The sequence below is a fragment of the Ambystoma mexicanum genome, chromosome 8 (assembly GCF_040938575.1).
Source record: "Ambystoma mexicanum isolate Mex_15411 chromosome 8, UKY_AmexF1_1, whole genome shotgun sequence".
Lineage (NCBI taxonomy): Eukaryota > Metazoa > Chordata > Amphibia > Caudata > Ambystomatidae > Ambystoma > Ambystoma mexicanum.
Window position 1 is genome coordinate 1,618,945,168 of NC_090929.1, and position 19,187 is coordinate 1,618,964,354.

Below are 19,187 nucleotides of genomic sequence, written 5' to 3' on the forward strand. Positions count from 1 at the left end.
GTGCTTTTCACACTGGTATTTAAAATATTAAACAGTTCATTTATGTAAAATTGGTTCATGAGTAATAACATGCACAGGTAATAAAATAACTGCATAATCATTCTCCAATGTTATTATTACACCTTCCCATGAGTATTGTACATTCTTTTGTCTCAATAATCAAATTACCACCCACGGATTTGATTAGGAGTTACAAAATGCAACCTGACAACATGAACGTTATATAGCATATTATCCCAATCTCTACAGGTGTGTAGAAGAAGATTGGTTTGGCGGCATCTCTAGCTTGTTAGCAGCGGGCAAGCGATGTCCTAAAGGGTCATAATTGAAATTGTTAAAGCTGGGAGATTACCCAGCATGCATCTCCCCCAGAAAGAAGTAATCTTCAAAAGTTCTAGCTCATCCACTAAGCTCCCAAAAAACTCCATGTGCTTCTCCAATGGGCATTGAGTGAGAATATGCCTGGGCGTTTCCAGCTCAGATTTGGATAGATATAAGTGACAAGTTCTCCCTTCCCTAGAGGTATTCATCAGGGCCCAGATGGTCACCAAGCTTTGGAGCTGATTGAATCTTGCCAGCATAAATAGTCGCCCAATTCCCGGATCAGGGAATTTCAGTATGTATGGTTGGGGTTTGCCCCGAATATACTTAGTTCAACATTTTCTTCGATTGAATGATAGCTTCTCGCTATGACCAGGTTGGTCCAAAAGTCCCAATTAAGAACCTTTGTGCGAAGTTGAGGAATACATTTATACAGTTCTAACGACCAATCTATATTCCATTCAAATTCCACTAGGAAAGCCAAACACGAGTCCCTTTACTCCTAAGAACGTTCGTAGGGCCCTCATTCAACTCAATGGCCAATGGCTCAAATATCGGCATTTCAGGTTATCAATTTTTAACCACAAACTCAACCTTCAGAGGATAAGTATAGCATACAACAAGCCTCAACATAAATACAGGCACACCTATGCACCCCAGTCATTTGACTGCGTATAATACCCGGATTCCCGGATCAGGGAATTTCAGTATGCATATAGGGTATAATACCCTATAACCGATTAAGCCACTTATTGCAAAGATGAGTCTCAAGACCAAATAAAATGGCAGGTACAATGCCTTGCTTATAAATTCTAATCAGTCCCGCCAGACTGTAGCCGTTACGTGAGCTAATGTAATTCATAATAGCTCCTAATTTCCTGAGGGCTTTTCATTCAATACCCATCGAAAACTCCTTTTCCGATCTTTTTCTCAAGGACCCTAAATATATATATGTCGAGGCGAGATCGATCACAAAAGGATCCACAAACAGTGCACCCACGTCCACATCCACAGCGGGTGGATCCCGCTTCACTCCGAAATACATTACGTGCATTTTCCCATGGTTCATGCTCAGGTCGTTCGCACTGGAATAATTCATAACAAATGTCATTGTTCTTTGGAGACCGACCTGAGTATGATCCATGGCAATTACGTCACCTGCGTAAATAAGCAGTGGCATTTGAGAACGTTACTAAGTAAAAATGTTGTTTTCATTTTCCCAAAAATAAAATAGACCGATTTAGAAAGACCACTCTGAGAACGATCAGAGCGGTTTTTCTAAATCTTAACTGTCACACCGCTGCCACACACAAGTGCACGCAGTGGCTGACAGGCTGACCGAGACGGGCAAGGGAAGGCGGGTTTCAGGAAATTGTTTGTTAGCGTGTGGAAGGGGACAGTGTTTCTAGTGGGGTGGAGGCTGGGGAGAAGGAGTGTGTCTGAGTGTGAGCATTTGTGTGTAAGGCGGGGTTGGCGCTGGGCAGAGGTTGAAGGTGTGTTCTGGGGCGATAATCCCAGATTTCAAAGGGCGGAGTGGGGAGGAATTGATGTATTTAGAACATTAAAGGCTGCACAAAATCGGCTGGAAAAAAAACGGTCTTTTTAATTTGTTAATGCCCCAATCCACAAGTTTTAGCCACAATTTGGCCCTCTTTACACCATCAAAAGCTTGACTATAGTTGATAAATGCCACACACAATGGTGAACCTTAGCCTGTTTTGGCTGAAACGTAAGGCCCTGAAAATTAATATATTCTAAGTGGCCACACAATGGCTCCGAAAGCCAGGATGGGTAACATTTAAAATGACATGCGCATATATCCCTCTGCTCAGGATCTGAGTAATACTGTGGTAAAAACTTTACTTTGCCAGAACTTTACTTTACTTCATGCCAAGAAGCCTATAATTAGCAGGATTATCTCTGGTGCCGGACTTAAAAACCGGCATCAAGAGTGATTGTTTCCAAGAGCATGGGATCCTATTCGTCATTACAATCTCGGCAAAATATTGGCAAAAGATACCAGCCCGCGTAGCAAGACTTTCTTGGTTGTCCAACTCCAGGCCAGCTATCGAGGGCCGGATCCATGTTGGATTTCCAGGATACCCCTCATCAATATTCATGAGAAATGTGCATACAATGATTCTAAATGTATGCAAATGTACCCACACGAATATTAATGAGGTATGTCCTGAAAACCCGTCAGGTTTATGGCCCTCGAGGCCTGGAGTTGGACAACCGCCGCCGCCGGCCGGGATCCAGAATTTTCTTGGGCTACTATCATGGCTTGAATGTCTTCAATTGAGCAGTGACCAATATCACACCGGCCACAGGGAGCCACAAACTGTGACTCCCCACGAGAAAAATGAATTTCAGATACAAGGTTTTTTTATTCTGGTTGTGAAAGCAATACAAATAAATAGCACGCACTTTGGCAAACTCCCTAACCCTGCACAGGTTTTTGCCCATTGGGGTATTTATTTTATGGGCAATTTGAAGACTCATTATGCAGAGGTATGTGTCTCATTCAGGGCAATAATTGGTTTGCGTTATTGCCTGATGGCACCTGTCAGGCACAGCTGCGCGTGTGAAGGCTGGGCAGTAGAGGGAGAGATCCTGGGTGTAAATATTCTGGATTTCTGGCAATCTGTGCACACTACACCTTTGTTTCAAATGCCTCAACAGTTTTTTATTAAAAAAACTTTAGAAACCTTTAAATTGTTTATGAAAAACTCTTCAAATAACTTGCATTATCTAAAACCTTGGGATAGATGGCTAGGCACACCTCCCTGTTTACAAAATGTTCATTTCATAGAGCCAACTACATTTTATGAATTCCAGTATTGCAGCATGTTTTCCTGATAAATTCAATGCAACTAATGGGCCATGGAGGACAACTGTTGGCCACACTGAGTGTACAGCCCGGAGGGGAGGGGACTTACCTTGCAGGTACATCTCTTCGCCTTCCGTGAACATCTGGTTGCATCTGCTGCATCGCGCGCAGCTGGGGTGGTAATGTTTGTCACCCGCCTAGGACCAAAACAAAAGGCAAGAAGATGCAGTCAGTCCACCCTTATTCTGTTGCGATGGGAAACATTATATTGCGCAAGTTCTCCCTTTCCCAAGCGCCTGTGTTAATTACACCGGCAGACAAGGAAGTGAAGGAGGATACTGACACCTAGCGGTAGAGCATACAACCTTTACAATATTATTTTTTTTAAGTAAAACATTATTAAATCAGTCCGACTTCATCAAAACAATTCATCAGAACATTTTAAAATAAACAGGGGCAACAATCCTATGTACTGTTTCTATATAGCAGGTCTGGGATTTGCGGGATCCTGTGTGGAGAGAGGCGGGTGATGCCTTAATTTATTTATGGATAGACATTGTTGGAAAGGACAGTAAAGAAATTGGCATCACAAGGAGTGACTTCAGTCTTTGATTCTCTACAGCTGGCGTCTGCAACCTCTGGCTCTCCAGATGTTTTAGACTATGACCCCGATGATTTCCTCGCTTTTGGCTATGCTAGGCAGGGCTGATGGGAGTTGTAGTTGAAAACATCTGGAGAGCCACAGGTTGCGCAGACCTGTTCTAACGCACCATGGGAAGTTGCATTATAAGAACATAATAACAAGGGACACATGACTATGTGGCGTGCATATGGCTGTCCATTAAATGTATTATAAACAGAAAAACACTTAAAGCCTGTTAAAAGTACGACTGAGGCTTTTTCTTAAGTGTACATTATAAATGACTTCTAAGCACTCCGAATTTCGGCAAGTGAGGTACTGTAAGAGCAGTGCTTAAAGTGGGCCGGGGCCTGCCGGGGCTGGGCCCCGGCAGTCTCCATAAAGTGGGACTGAGCTAGAGCCCTGCCGGGGCCCCGTCCTACAGCAACATTGGCGGGAATCGCGGGATGCATTATCCCGTCGCGGTCGCAGCCGTGAAGGGAGATGCGCCGGCAATGAAGTGAGGCAAGCTGACAGAAGAATTCACAGGGACCTGTTAAGGCATTTACAGTGCCCCAATACCAGGCTAATGATGGCTTGGGAGGCGGGTGGGGGCTGCACAGGTTCGACCAAGTGACAGCCCATATTAGATCAGAGGGAATGGTTTGGGTTGATCTGGTCGAAAACCTTTCCTGGTAGGAGATTTCGTCATTTTTTTAATGTTTTGGTCAGGTGCATTTTGCCACATATATGTGCGGTGGGAGATCCCCCGCAGTCTGCCGCCCTTCAACCCTCTACCTTAATTATTCCCTTAAACCCCCCCATATATATGCAGCAAAATGCGCTGTGAAAAACGCGACAAATTCTGCGAGTAAATGCAATGCACAGTAACCCAGCAACACCGAGTGAATTCATGCTTTTAAAACGCGACACATTCTGCGAGTAAATGCAATGCACAGTAACCCAGCAACACCGAGTGAATTCATGCTTTTAAAACGCGACACATTCTGCGAGTAAATGCAATGCACAGTAACCCAGCAACACCGAGTGAATTCATGCTTTTAAAACGCGACACATTCTGCGAGTAAATGCAATGCACAGTAACCCAGCAACACCGAGTGAATTCATGCTTTTAAAACGCGACACATTCTGCGAGTAAATGCAATGCACAGTAACCCAGCAACACTGAGTGAATTCATGCTTTTAAAACGCGACACATTCTGCGAGTAAATGCAATGCACAGTAACCCAGCAACACCGAGTGAATTCATGCTTTTAAAACGCGACACATTCTGCGAGTAAATGCAATGCACAGTAACCCAGCAACACCGAGTGAATTCATGCTTTTAAAACGCGACACATTCTGCGAGTAAATGCAATGCACAGTAACCCAGCAACACCGAGTGAATTCATGCTTTTGACTCATTTGGATCGCAAAGAAGTTGCTGAGCCAAGTAACAGCTGAAGGGCCCAGGACACCATCATATTGGCCACTTGAACCAAATAAAGCGCTGCCGCTCTACGCTGAGAGAAGACCTCATTTCCAAGAGCTAACATTGTGCTGCGCCTTCCTAATGATTGCATGAGGATCAAAACATTACACCGCGCAGAATGATTTCCACCTGGGTGGGACCGAAGGGGCATGCACGTTAATTGAAGCCCCTTTTCCCCCACCCCCCTGCTAGAGTTTCCACGTGTGCAAATGGAATCTTAATCACCTAATAAAACAGCACAAGGTACCTTAAATGCACGGAAGAAATGAGTACTCAACTTGCGGTGAGTAACTAAGGATGGCATGTGCCCAAATGATTGGTTGGTGCCTCTCTAGCTGCTCCCTGTCCAGGGTATTAAGTGGGCTGGGCCAGGGGTAGGTGTCGTCTTCAAAAGTTGCCTCAGTCGCCCAGGAGTAAGCAGCTGGGGTTGCTGTTAGTACTCTTGTTCAGAGGAGAATAGCTTAGTGTTTCGGTGCTGGACTGCCCCTGGGCAGGACAAAGACTGATATGTTTGGGATATTTCTCCTCTGTGAGAGATAGTGAGCCAAAGACTGTGGGTAAGTCTCTCCTAACTGGGACTAATGTCTGGCAGATGGACTCCCAGGACCCCCCTTGTTTTTTGCATATTTAAGTAACTTTGGATCTCACCCTAAGTTAATAGGGGAATCCAGACGTGGACCCCTTGCTCACTATTCTTAGAGAGGCACAGCTCCACCCTACTGATAAGGTCCAACCAGAGCGAAACACGTGTCTGGGGTTGCTGTTGGTACTGTTGTTCAGTGTAGAATTGCCAGGCATTTCAGTGCTGGACTGCCCCAGAGCAGGACAAAGACTGATATGTTTTAGATATTTCTCCCCTGTGAGAGATTGTGAGCTAAAAACTCTGTCTGAGTCTCTCATAACTGGGACTAATGTCCGGCAGAGGGACTCCCAAGACCCCCTTGTTTTTGGCACCTGAAGGACTGCATGGGTGACATGTGCAAGGGACAGATTGATTCATATGCTGTGAAAGTCTGAGTATATCCAAAAAGTATACATGGCTTGTGGTTTGCAGTCATTTTACTAATAGGGTGTCATTATAAATGGAATAAGCACTAAGGTCCCTGTGCATTATGGGCTCTGGCTTGCAGGCTTGAATCACTGTCAAGGATATATCATATGAATACATTTGTGTTCATTCTCGTGTTCACAAAATGCTATTTGATTTTATGCAAAGCAGCAAGTAGCTAACATTAGTGCTCTCTCACAGGTAATCTCATCAGTGATTACAGGGACAGCTGAAGATAAACGGGGGGTTATGGTGCTCCCCCCCCCTTATCATCCCCCGGGCTGCTGTATGGTGCATGGATTATACAGAGATGGTTCCTAGTGCAAACCCAACTGGGTGAAATCCCTGGGTTTATCACTGAGGGAGCAGAACATGCACCCGACCCCCCTTTAACTTCATTATTCTCCAAGCGTACTCCCTGCCCCTACACCGAACAGCTGAAAGCAGAGTAAAACAGGCAAGTGATAAGTAAACATCTTCTACAGACTTTAGATCCCTAGAAGGTACATACATACTCCCAGCCGGAGGATACATGTATACTCCCAGCCCTAGGATGCATGCATACTCCCAGCCCTAGGATACATGCATACTCCCAGCCCTAGGATACATGCATACTCCCAGCCCTAGGACGCATGTATACTCCCATCCCTAGGACGCATTCATACTCCCAGCCCTAGGATGCATGCATACTCCCAGCCCTAGGATACATGCATACTCCCAGCCCTAGGATGCATGCATACTCCCAGCCCTAGGATACATGTATACTCCCATCCCTAGGATGCATGCATACTCCCAGCCCTAGGATACATGCATACTCCCAGCCCTAGGACGCATGCATACTCCCAGCCCTAGGATACAGGCATACTCCCATCCCTAGGACGCATGCATACTCCCAGCCCTAGGATACAGGCATACTCCCAGCCCTAGGACGCATGCATACTCCCAGCCCTAGGATACAGGCATACTCCCAGCCCTAGGATGCCTGCATACTCCCAGCCCTAGGATACAGGCATACTCCCAGCCCTAGGACGCATGCATACTCCCAGCCCTAGGATACATGCATACTCCCAGCCCTAGGATACATGCATACTCCCAGCCCTAAGATGCCTGCATACTCCCAGCCCTAGGATGCATGCATACTCCCAGCCCGAGGATACATGCATACTCCCAGCCCTAGGATACATGCATACTCCCAGCCCTAAGATGCCTGCATACTCCCAGCCCTAGGATGCATGCATACTCCCAGCCCGCGGATACATGCATACTCCCAGCCCTAGGACGCATGCATACTCCCAGCCCGAGGATACATGTATACTCCCAGCCCTAGGATACATGCATACTCCCAGTCCTAAGATGCCTGTATACTCCCAGCCCTAGGATGCCTGCATACTCCCAGCCCGAGGATGCATGCATACTCCCAGCCCTAGGATGCATGCATACTCCCAGCCCTAGGATGCCTGCATACTCCCAGCCCTAGGATGCATGCATACTCCCAGCCCTAGGATACATGCATAATCCCAGCCCTAGGACGCATGCATACTCCCAGCCCTAGGATGCATGCATACTCCCAGCCCTAGGACGCATGCATACTCCCAGCCCTAGGACGCATGCATACTCCCAGCCCGAGGATGCATGTATACTCCCAGCCCTAGGATATATGCATACTCCCAGCCCTAAAATGCCTGCATACTCCCAGCCCTAGGATGCCTGCATACTCCCAGCCCTAGGATGCCTGCATACTCCCAGCCCGAGGATGCATGCATACTCCCAGCCCTAGGATGCCTGCATACTCCCAGCCCGAGGATGCATGCATACTCCCAGCCCTTGGATACAGGCATACTCCCAGCCCTTGGATGCATGCTTACTCCCAGCCCTAGGATGCATGCATACTCCCAGCCCGAGGATGCATGCATACTCCCAGCCCGAGGATGCATGCATACTCCTAGCCCTAGGATACAGGCATACTCCCATCCCTAGGACGCATGCATACTCCCAGCCCTAGGATACAGGCATACTCCCAGCCCTAGGACGCATGCATACGTCCAGCCCTAGGATGCATGCATACTCCCAGCCCTAGGATGCATGCATCCTCCCAGCGCTAGGATGCATGCATACTCCCAGCCCTAGGACGCATGCATACTCCCAGCCCTAGGACGCATGCATACTCCCAGCCCGAGGATGCATGCATACTCCCAGGCTGAGGATGCATGCATACTCCCAGCCCTAGGACGCATGCATACTTCCAGCCCTAGGATGCATGCATACTCCCAGCCCTAGGACGCATGCATACTCCCAGCCCTAGGATGCATGCATACTCCCAGCCCTAGGACGCATGCATACTCCCAGCCCTAGGATGCATGCATACTCCCAGCCCTAGGACGCATGCATACTCCCAGCCCTAGGACGCATGCATTCTCCCAGCCCTAGGACGCATGCATACTCCCAGCCCGAGGATGCATGCATACTCCCAGGCTGAGGATGCATGCATACTCCCAGCCCTAGGACGCATGCATACTCCCAGCCCTAGGATGCATGCATACTCCCAGCCCTAGGACGCATGCATACTCCCAGCCCTAGGACGCATGCATACTCCCAGCCCGAGGATGCATGTATACTCCCAGCCCTAGGATACATGCATACTCCCAGCCCTAAGATGCCTGCATACTCCCAGCCCTAGGATGCATGTATACTCCCAGCCCTAGGACGCATGCATACTCCCAGCCCTAGGACGCATGCATACTCCCAGCCCGAGGATGCATGCATACTCCCAGGCTGAGGATGCATGCATACTCCCAGCCCTAGGACGCATGCATACTCCCAGCCCTAGGATGCATGCATACTCCCAGCCCTAGGACGCATGCATACTCCCAGCCCTAGGACGCATGCAAACTCCCAGCCCTAGCATGCATGCATATTCCCAGGTTGAGGATGCATGCATACTCCCAGGCTGAGGATGCATGCATACTACCAGCCCGAGGATGCATGCATACTCCCAGCCCGAGGATGCATGCATACTCCCAGCCCGAGGATACATGCATACTCCCAGCCCGAGGATGCATGCATACTCCTAGCCCTAGGGGGCATGCATACTCCCAGCCCTAGGACGCATGCAAACTCCCAGCCCTAGCATGCATGCATATTCCCAGGATGAGGATGCCTGCATACTCCCAGTCCTAGGATGCATGCATACTCCTAGCCCTTCTCTGTGGCTTCATGCTGTGGAAAACCTCTCGATAACACAAAGGAGACAGGTTTTGTAGCTACAGGTTATCACGGGACAGTAAGACAGCAGGGGGGCTCGAACCCTAAAGGAGCACTAAAGGAAAAGCGTCACACATTGCAGGTGATCTACTCACTAATTGAATTGCTTACCTACTGGGTGAGAAACTGATGTACAGATTGCAATTTATTTAGAACCTGAGGAAAGCTGATTTACTGTATGCAGAAAAAACAGACCTAAAATCCATGTTTGCAGGGCTTTGTGATGTATTATTTGGGGAAGGCGGTCCTTGCCTACGCCAACTGCCCCTCCTGTAAGTACGCCTAGCACACTTTGACCACGCCTTCTTTCTACAGCCACCCACTCACGATTTTGTATCCCACGGAAAGCACTTTCCCTATGGCAATCATACTTCCCTCGCAATAAAGTACTCCCTTGCGGTGTAGCTTCCTCAGGGACCCTGCTCAGATGCTGAAACCAGGGCGAAGCATTTGAGCTTTCAAAATCGTTTCTGCATGCATCAACAGAGCAGCAAAGCTACCTTGCATTTTCCCTCTCTCGGCACTAACTTACCCATCCGATCGCTTTCAGACCTGCCAGAACGCCTGGTGGCTGTGCAAATAGTGTGTGGCAATGGCAGCTGGTGAATTCGTTTAATTGGTAGGTCATAGATATTTGCCATAGATTGTCAAGAGTGATCGAACTCAGCGAGGGAGCCCGAACCAACCCAGCAATACTGGGGGCCTGGAGGCTCTCCACAAGAGAGGTTTTAGAATAATAGGTTATAAAGGTGCTCTATACCGCACATTTTTGGTGAAAAATTGGGTAAAAAGCCAGACAGTTTGCAATCGGTTTTGTAGGGTAACTCATGAAAAATACAATGGATGCAAGTCAGCAAACGTGCACAGGAGCATTTCCCAATGCATTGTCATGATGTCTTGCCCCATAATATATGCAAGTATAAAAAACAGTTTCACACACATACATTTCCATGCAGACGGCACCTACATATGCCTATTCCCATATAAGAACATATTCATGTGGCACATAATGCCAGTAATGATACCATAAGAAAACATGGCAAAACTGGCTCTACCAATACTTGCCAGTACCCGCACATAAGAACATACTCCTGTTGGCTTTGCCATTAAAAATGCCATGCCACAATAAGAAAGCATGTTCAAACTAACTGCTCCAATGCAGGTCAATCTACATACATAAAAGCCATGCCACAGTAGGATATTATAGGTAGACTGGTTGCACAAAAATGCCAGTCTAGCCTTGTAATAACGCTTGGTAGGGAGAATTCTCTGTTTAGGCTGAATTTCCTAACCTAGTGAGTCCCCCAGCAGCTTTGCTGGATTTCTGGAGTTTGTTTTTTTCTCCTGCCAAGAGTGAGACTCTTTTTCTCCCACTCTTGGACATGATTTATGGTGTTCCTTTGACTGAAGGATCTTGAAACAAGGTGGGCAACCATTGAACGAGAGTGTTTTGCTATTGTGTGGGCTCTGAAGAAGTTTAGGCCATACTTGTATGGTTCTACTTTTGTCATTCAGACTGACCACCAACCTTTGAGATGGTTAATGCAAATGAAAGGGGAAAACCCAAAACTATTGAGATGGTCAATCTGCCAGCAAGGGTTTGATTTCACCATTGAGCACAGGTCAGGGTGTCACCACCAAAATGCTGATGGTCTCTCTAGGATGTATGTCATCGACTAGAGGTATGAGATTCATCCAGGAGTCGATTAAATCCTCCTGTCCCTTAGTCTGGGGGGGTGGGGCGAGTGTTAGGGAGAATTCTCTCTTTAGGCTGAATTTCCTAACCTAGTGAGTCCCACAGCAGCTTTGCTGGATTTCTGGAGTTTGTTTTTTTCTCCTGCCAAGAGTGAGACTCTTTTTCTCCCACTCTTGGACATGATTTATGGTCTTCCTTTGACTGTTAATGTGTTTTATGGGCTATGGGGTCCTTTACTCCATAGGGTCTCATGTGTTTTTACTATGTGTGTTACACAGCACCCTCCGTGCAGTGACACAGGGGTGTCATAGTGACACCCCACCATAGACTCCATACCCTGGGACTGACTACTGTCTCCCAGGGCATGTAAGGTCACCATTGGCTTTACTAGTCCCAAATTATGAACAGAAACCAGTACAAACCATCATATTGTGGACGTACTGGTCGGGGCAATTCAATTGCCCCGGGGTCTGTTAGTCGAGGGGGCACGTCTCTGTCCCCCCTGATTGAGTTTTGGCTGGTGGCAGTGGATACTACTTTTTATATTCGACCGCGAATATATCCCTATGGGATTTTCCCATTGTTCGAGGCTACCAACTTTAATTATTTAATTCTCATAGCCTCCAACATACCGCCGGTTTATTTATTTAATATTAATTCGCTGGTTGGTATTTTTTGCCAGGAATCGATTCTAAAATGGCGTTTGTGTTCTCTTCTGTGACTCCAACCCAAGTCGAGCCCTTTGTTCCACTTTTGGCGGGCTTCTACACAGAAGCCTCCAAAAGTGGTGCCACTCTGTCTGGGTACCACAGGGAGTGTGGGAGGGGGTTTAGGCACCCTGGACTGAGTTACCTTGGTAACTCAAGTCGCACTCTGGTGTGATTGGCCCAAGTGGTGAGCCGGCCGGCTCACCACTTAGCATGTTTGATTGACAGCTAGGCTGAGTGAATGGGGGTGTGCTGCATAAAAGCAGGGCTTTGGGGACTGGACCTTCAGAAGTCGCCACAGGACCTGAGAATCCGACGAGGGAGAAGCTGAGCCGACCTGCTACGAGGACACCACCGGTGGAGCCCTGCGGAACCGACTCACCACTTCCCGACGACAGAGAAGATCTCCCTACTGGAGAGTCTTCTTCCCCTGACTGGTGGGCACAACCAGTTTACCTTCTTTTCCTCGCATCCAAGGACGTCTTGTGGTCGAATCGCCCGTGCCAAGCACCCCGGCAACCGGATAGCCACTTACCACTGGACCGCGAACAAAAGGACCGCTCCTTTTAACTGAGAACTCTGCGGCTGGTTTCTTCCCTGGCAGTGCAACGGACTCCTGTCTTCCTCCCCGACGATATCCTCTCTTCCCCCGGACGAAGCACCGACTTGCATCCGCTGCCAGGAACAACTGCCCCCGCTGGAGTATTCTCACCACTTTAAGGTACCGGGTCCGCCAGGCCTCCCTTTCTAAAGATTGCTACAAGGTAATAATAATCCCTTAACCTTCTGGACTGGGCTGGCCGCCTTGACCATCTAACTGGTCCCTTTCTTTTGGTCCAACTCTTTCTGAACCTTTCCGAGACTTTTGTGCACTTTTTAACCGTGTGACCTAGGACACATTTCGTTCTGATCCTCTTATAGTGGTTCCGGCTTTCTGAACTCTAACTTCACGGTTTGACTCTGCCTTCCTCTCTTGTTGTGTTCTTGTGAAAGTGTTGGGATCTGTTTCAATTTATACTCTGCTTTTCTCTCCCTTTTAAAAAGAATTATTAGAGTGCCATCTGCGTTAAGCGCTCACCGCTGTCTGAAAATAAGTGGGGCTTTACTTAAGACTTGTCTAATATTCTTATAAGGGAGTGTATATCTTTTAGTGACCGTGTTTTTGAACTGCTTAAATTAGTGCCTGTGTGTTTTATTAGATGTGGTTTTAAATAAATAATTATATCTCTTTTACACCAAGCTCTGGTCAGTGTTTGCTTGTTCTACTGTGTTCCTTTTGACCTATTGTGAATACTCTGTATACTGCCTAACTCTTCTTGAGGGAAGTCTGACTTCTCAGCCACAGCTACCAAGTGAATCTGTGTGGTACAGACTGCTACCAAGTGGGTTTACTGCCAAACACCTGTAGTCTTAAATCTTTTTGCAGTGGTCCCAGAGGGAACTGCACAGGTTTCTGCCTAACACTGGTGTACAGCCGTGGGATTTGTATTGAGTATACACTTTAGTGTGCTTTTTCAACACTTTAGGACAACTAACCACAAAGCTTAGCACTAAAAAGCTGATTTTCTAACTATGTCTGCTATGGAGAGTTATACCCTAGAATCATTGTCTGCCAAAACTGCAGATTGCTTAAAAGTATTGTGTAGACATAAGAATCTAAGAATCTCTCTGAGAAGGGCAAGAAAATGGAATTTCTAGAAAGATTGTTAGAAAACCAAAGTCTGGGTGGTACAGAGGAATCTACCCCCCTCCCCAGTAAATGTAGAAAACAGTGATGGTATTGATCTGAATCAAAGTCTTGATAATGAGTCAGAAGAGGAAAGTGAACCTAATAAAGTTAGCCACTCTGAGCCTCTGTCTGCCTTACCTACTGTACCAACTGGGCCTATACCAGGTCCTACATGTAACCCTGCTTATTTTGAACTTGAACAAATGAAGCTTGAATTAGAGTACAAACGTTTTATTGCTCAATCTAAAAGAAACCAAGAGCTAGAGTTCAGAAGAATGAATGCCCAGGCTGAGCAGAAGCAAGCTGAGTTAAGACTCAGAGAAATAGAGCTTAATCATGAACTGGAAATGAAGAAGTTGTCTGTGGAAAATGCTTCTCTCTCCTCTGGTTCCTCTAAGAGTTCCAGTCCCAAAAGACCCCGGATGCCTAAGGAATTAGTGGGTATGTATGAACCTAAATTGGATGTGTTGGATTGGTTAAAAATGTTTCAGTATAATCATGGGCTCCAGGACATCACAGGGAATGAGTTACTTCCCTGGTTGTTCTCTAGGCTTCCCCCTGTTGCAACTGATGTGGTAATGGAGTTGGGGGAGGAGGATAGGAAGGATTATGAATGTGTGAAGCTAGCTTTGATAGCTAGGTTTGGGAAGGCCCCTTCCCAGTACCTTAAGAGGTTTAGGACCCTCAAAAAGAATAATGGTACCCCGTGGGCTACCTGGATGAGTGAGTGTTTGAAAAACTTAGAGGGATGGATTAAGGGTTACAAGGTGAACGCTTATGAGGGAATGAGAAATCTTGTAATGTTGGAGTCATTCTATGATGCCTGCTCTCCTGAGCTCAGACAGCACTTGGCTGATTCAAAGGAATTAGATTCCAGGAAACTAGCTAAGGCTGCTGACTTGTGGGTTTCCAACAGGGCTACTCACAAGGATTCAGGGGTCACTCAGAAAAAGGATGAGGGAAAGCAGCCACCAAAAGGGAACCAAGAGATTTCTAATACCTCCCACCCCAAAGAGGGCCCAAAACAACAAAATAACCAGGGTAAGCCCCAGGGTAAACCACAACAGGCTAGTGAACCTTCTGGTCACAAACCAGAAGGAGGTCAGGCCAAGCCACCCTTCCAGAGAGCATTTGGAACATGCTATCTCTGTGGGGCAACTGACCACATCAAAGGAGATCCCAGATGTAAGGGTAAACCTACAGGGATCAGCACAGTCTCCTTAGCCTTCACTCCTGAGGAGGAAGTCCAAATAGCTAGTGCTCACTTTGAAGTCTTTGCTGAAGAACCTGTGGGTTTTCAAGCAAGTGTAACAGTAGAGTCCATGGGTCTGGTTAGTGATCAGAATAGGAGTGTGTACAACTCCATACCAGAAAACTCTAAAGTTTATTACATGAACAGTGTTCTTCTCAATGGCCATGATACCCCTGCCAGGTGAGACTCTGGGGCCAGCAGAACAGTAGTGGATGAAAGCTTTTTCAGTCCTGAGGATGTTGCTAAGGCACCCAAAGGTCCCACTATGATGTCTGGAGGCCCCGTCCAAATGGTTCCAATTCTACCAGCCCTCATTCAGTGTAATGACATGACAGTGTTGATTCCTGTCAGTGTTCAGACTGAGGTGCCTGGTAGAGTCCTGTTGGGGAATGATCTAAGAACTCTAGGAGAAGTATCCAGTACTCCCAGGCCTCCCAGTATGGAGACCCAAAACCAAACCAAATTGGCTAGAGAGGCCACCTTAAGGAACCACTCTAAGCCTGTGGGAACCTCTACGGAGAACCTCACTTCAAGCCCTGGTGTTGGTAAGTTGACCTCTGACCCAGGCAAATTTCAGGCTAACATATTAGGGAAATGGGAGCCCCAACCAAGCTCCATCATTGTTCCCCCAGTTATAGAGTCTGTGACTCCCCCTGCTTCTGAGGAACAGGTGGATAGACCTACTGGAACCCTAACTAGGAGTAAGAGGACTGGTAATTCTCAGTGCTGGTGGAAAACCAGAAAAGAAAAGTCTAAGGCAAAAAAACCTTCAGACTGTTGGGCCTTCCACAGAAGACTCCAACCCAATTCCTAGACTTAAGGGGGAAACTCCTAAAGTAGGTAAAGGTAGATCTAAGAGGAAGAAGAAGCATGTACCTTGCTTATCTCCATCCCCTCCAACCAAGAGGCCTAAAACCCAACCTTCTCCCAACAGGGAGGTGGTGAGGACCTCTGGAGGCCCCTCTAGATCTAAGGGAATCCTTTATAAGGACCCCTTGGAAAAGCCTAACACAGGTTCAGAAGTTGTAACAACTTCTGAGGGACTGGTCAACCAGATCCCCTATAACTTTAAAAAGACTGATGTTCCTCAAAGGGTGTGTAGGTCATATAGCTTACAAAGGAAAACCTTTGATTTGACCATAGAACATAGGTCAGGGTGTCACCACCAAAATGCTGATGGTCTCTCTACGATGTATGTCATCGACTAGAGGTATGAGATTCATCCAGGAGTGTATTAAATCCTCCTGTCCCTTAGTCTGGGGAGGGGGGCGAGTGTTAGGGAGAATTCTCTGTTTAGGCTGAATTGATTTCTGGAGTTTGTTTTTTTTCTCCTGCCAAGAGTGAGACTCTTTTTCTCCCACTCTTGGACATGATTTATGGTGTTCCTTTGACTGTTAATGTGTTTTATGGGCTATGGGGTCCTTTACTCCATAGGGTCTCATGTGTTTTTACTATGTGTGTTACACAGCACCCTCTGTGCAGTGACACTCCACCATAGACTCCATACCCTGGGACTGACTACTGTCTCCCAGGGCATGTAAAGTCACCATTGGCTTTACTAGTCCCAAATTATGAACAGAAACCAGTACAAACCATCATATTGTGGACGTACTGGTCGGGGCAATTCGATTGCCCCGGGGTCTGTTAGTCGAGGGGGCACGTCTCCGTCCCCCCTGATTGAGTTTTGGCTGGTGGCAGTGGATACTACTTTTTATATTCGACCGCGAATATATCCCTATGGGATTTTCCCATTGTTTGAGGCTACCAACTTTAATTATTTAATTCTCATAGCCTCGGACATCCCGCCGGTTTATTTATTTAATATTAATTCGCCGGTTGGTATTTTTTGCCAGGACTCGATTCTAAAATGGCGTTTGTGTTCTCTTCTGTGACTCCAACCCAAGTCGAGCCCTTTGTTCCACTTTTGGCGGGCTTCTCCACAGAAGCTTCCAAAAGTGGTGCCACTCTGTCTGGGTACCACAGGGGGTCTGGGAGGGGGTTTAGGCACCCTGGACTGAGTTACCTTGGTAACTCAAGTCGCACTCTGGTGTGATTGGCCCAAGTGGTGAGCCAGCCGGCTCACCACTTAGCATGTTTGATTGACAGCTAGGCTGAGTGAATGGGGGTGTGCTGCATAAAAGCAGGGCTTTGTGGACTGGAACTTCAGGAGTCGCCACAGGACCTGAGAATCCGACGAAGGAGAAGCTGAGCCTACCTGCTACGACGACACCACCGGTGGAGCCCTACGGAACCGACTCACCACTTCCCGACGACAGAGAAGATCTCCCTGCTGGAGAGTCTTCTTCCCCTGACTGATGGGCACAACCAGTTTACCTTTTTTTCCTCGTATCCCAGGATGTCTTGTGGTCGAATTGCCCGTGCCAAGCACCCCGGTAACCGGATAGCCACTTACCACTGGACCGCGAACAAAAGGACCGCTCCTTTTAACTGAGAACTCCGCGGCTGGTTTCTTCCCTGGCAGTGCAACGGACTCCTGTCTTCCTCCCCAACGAGATCCTCTCTTCCCCCGGATGAAGCACCGACTTGCATCCGCTGCCAGGAACAACTGCCTCCGCTGGAGTATTCTCACCACTTTAAGGGACCGTGTCCGCCAGGCCTCCCTTTCTAAAGATTGCTACAAGGTAATAATAATCCCTTAACCTTCTGGACTGGGCTGGCCACCATGACCATTTAACTGGTCCCTTTCTTTTGGTCCAACTCTTTCTGAACCTTTCCGAGACTTTTTTGCACTTTTTAACCATGTGACCTTGGACACATTTCGTTCTGATTCTATTAAAGTGGATCCGGCTTTCTGAACTCTAACTTCACGGTTTGACTCTCCCTTCCTCTCTTGCTGTGTTCTTGTAAAAGTGTTGGGATCTGTTTCAATTTATACTCTGCTTTTCTCTCCCTTTTAAAATGAATTATTAGAGTGCCATCTGCGATAAGCGCTCACTGCTGTCTGAAAATAAGTGGGGCTTTACTTAAGACTTGTCTAATATTCTTTTAAGGGAGTGTATATCTTTTAGTGACCGTGTTTTTGAACTGCTTAGAATTAGTGCCTGTGTGTTTTATTAGATGTGGTTTAAAATAAATAATTATATCTCTTTTACACCAAGCTCTGGTCAGTGTTTGCTTGTTCTACTGTGTTCCTTTTGACCTATTGTGTATACTCTGCATACTGCCTAACTCTTCTTGAGGAAAGTCTGACTGCTCAGCCACAGCTACCAAGTGAATCTGTGTGGTACAGACTGCTACCAAGTGGGTTTACTGCCAAACACCTGTAGTCTTAAATCTTTTGCAGTGGTTCCAGAGGGAACTGCACAGGTTTCTGCCTAACAACGCTTGTCATGCTTGCTTTATCATAGATGCCCAGAAAGAAATGTCATGCCACAGTAAGACACGGTTAGACTGATTGCATCAAATGCCAGTCTAGCCATGCAATAACACATATCATGCTTACTTTATCATAGATGCCCAAGTATGATAAGTGGTATTATGTGGTTAATCTGGCAATTTGGTGTATTACGTCTAGAAATGTTTTACTGTGGCAAGACATTGATTACTGAGCATCTATGATACTGTATCATAGATGCCCATTAAACAATGTCATGTCATAGTAAGAAATGGCTAGACTGATTGCATCACAATGGATTCTAGCCATGTAATGACAATTTTCATGCTTGATCTATCATGCTCATAAAGCAAGCATGATAAGTGTTATTACGTGGCTAGAATGCATTTTGATGCAATTAGTCTAGCCTTTTCTTACTCTGGCATGACATTTTTTCACAGGATAGCCATAATGCAGTATGCTTTTTTAAATGCTTTCAAACAGAATTCACTCGCTCATTCAAACACACATTCACACATTCAAACAGCATTCTCAAAGCGTTTGCCTGCTTATTCAAACCCATATTCATGAATTCAAACAGCATTTTCTTGCTTATTCACACGCACAGAATCACCCATCAATCAAATACTTGCTCATTCTCACACATATACATACATGAACATACACATACAAAATTACATTTTGGACTTACCACAGCCCTGGTCCGTATTCCGCTTGTCTACAGCTCGCACGCACAAGAACACAAAACAGGAAGCACAGAGCATTTCCGGGTTACTGCATTTGCACGCGGGTGCCAGAGCGCTGATGACACAGCGCCTCCAGTGCCCTTTTCACTTTGTATGTGTGGCGAGGCGCAGGAGCGCTCCCTCTCACATAC

At 46.8% G+C, this 19,187-nt stretch overlaps 1 protein-coding gene across 21 annotated transcripts in view; it reads right to left on the reverse strand.

Annotated features, from left to right (window-relative positions):
• ABLIM1 (actin binding LIM protein 1) overlaps window positions 1-19,187 on the reverse strand; it is a 1,283,500-nt gene that overhangs the window by 202,587 nt on the left and 1,061,726 nt on the right. For all 21 annotated transcript variants that reach the window (XM_069611893.1, XM_069611883.1, XM_069611888.1 and 18 more), the window contains one exon: window positions 3,261-3,348. In XM_069611893.1, coding sequence (XP_069467994.1) covers window positions 3,261-3,348 — 88 coding nt within the window. The remainder of the gene's footprint in view (window positions 1-3,260; window positions 3,349-19,187) is intronic.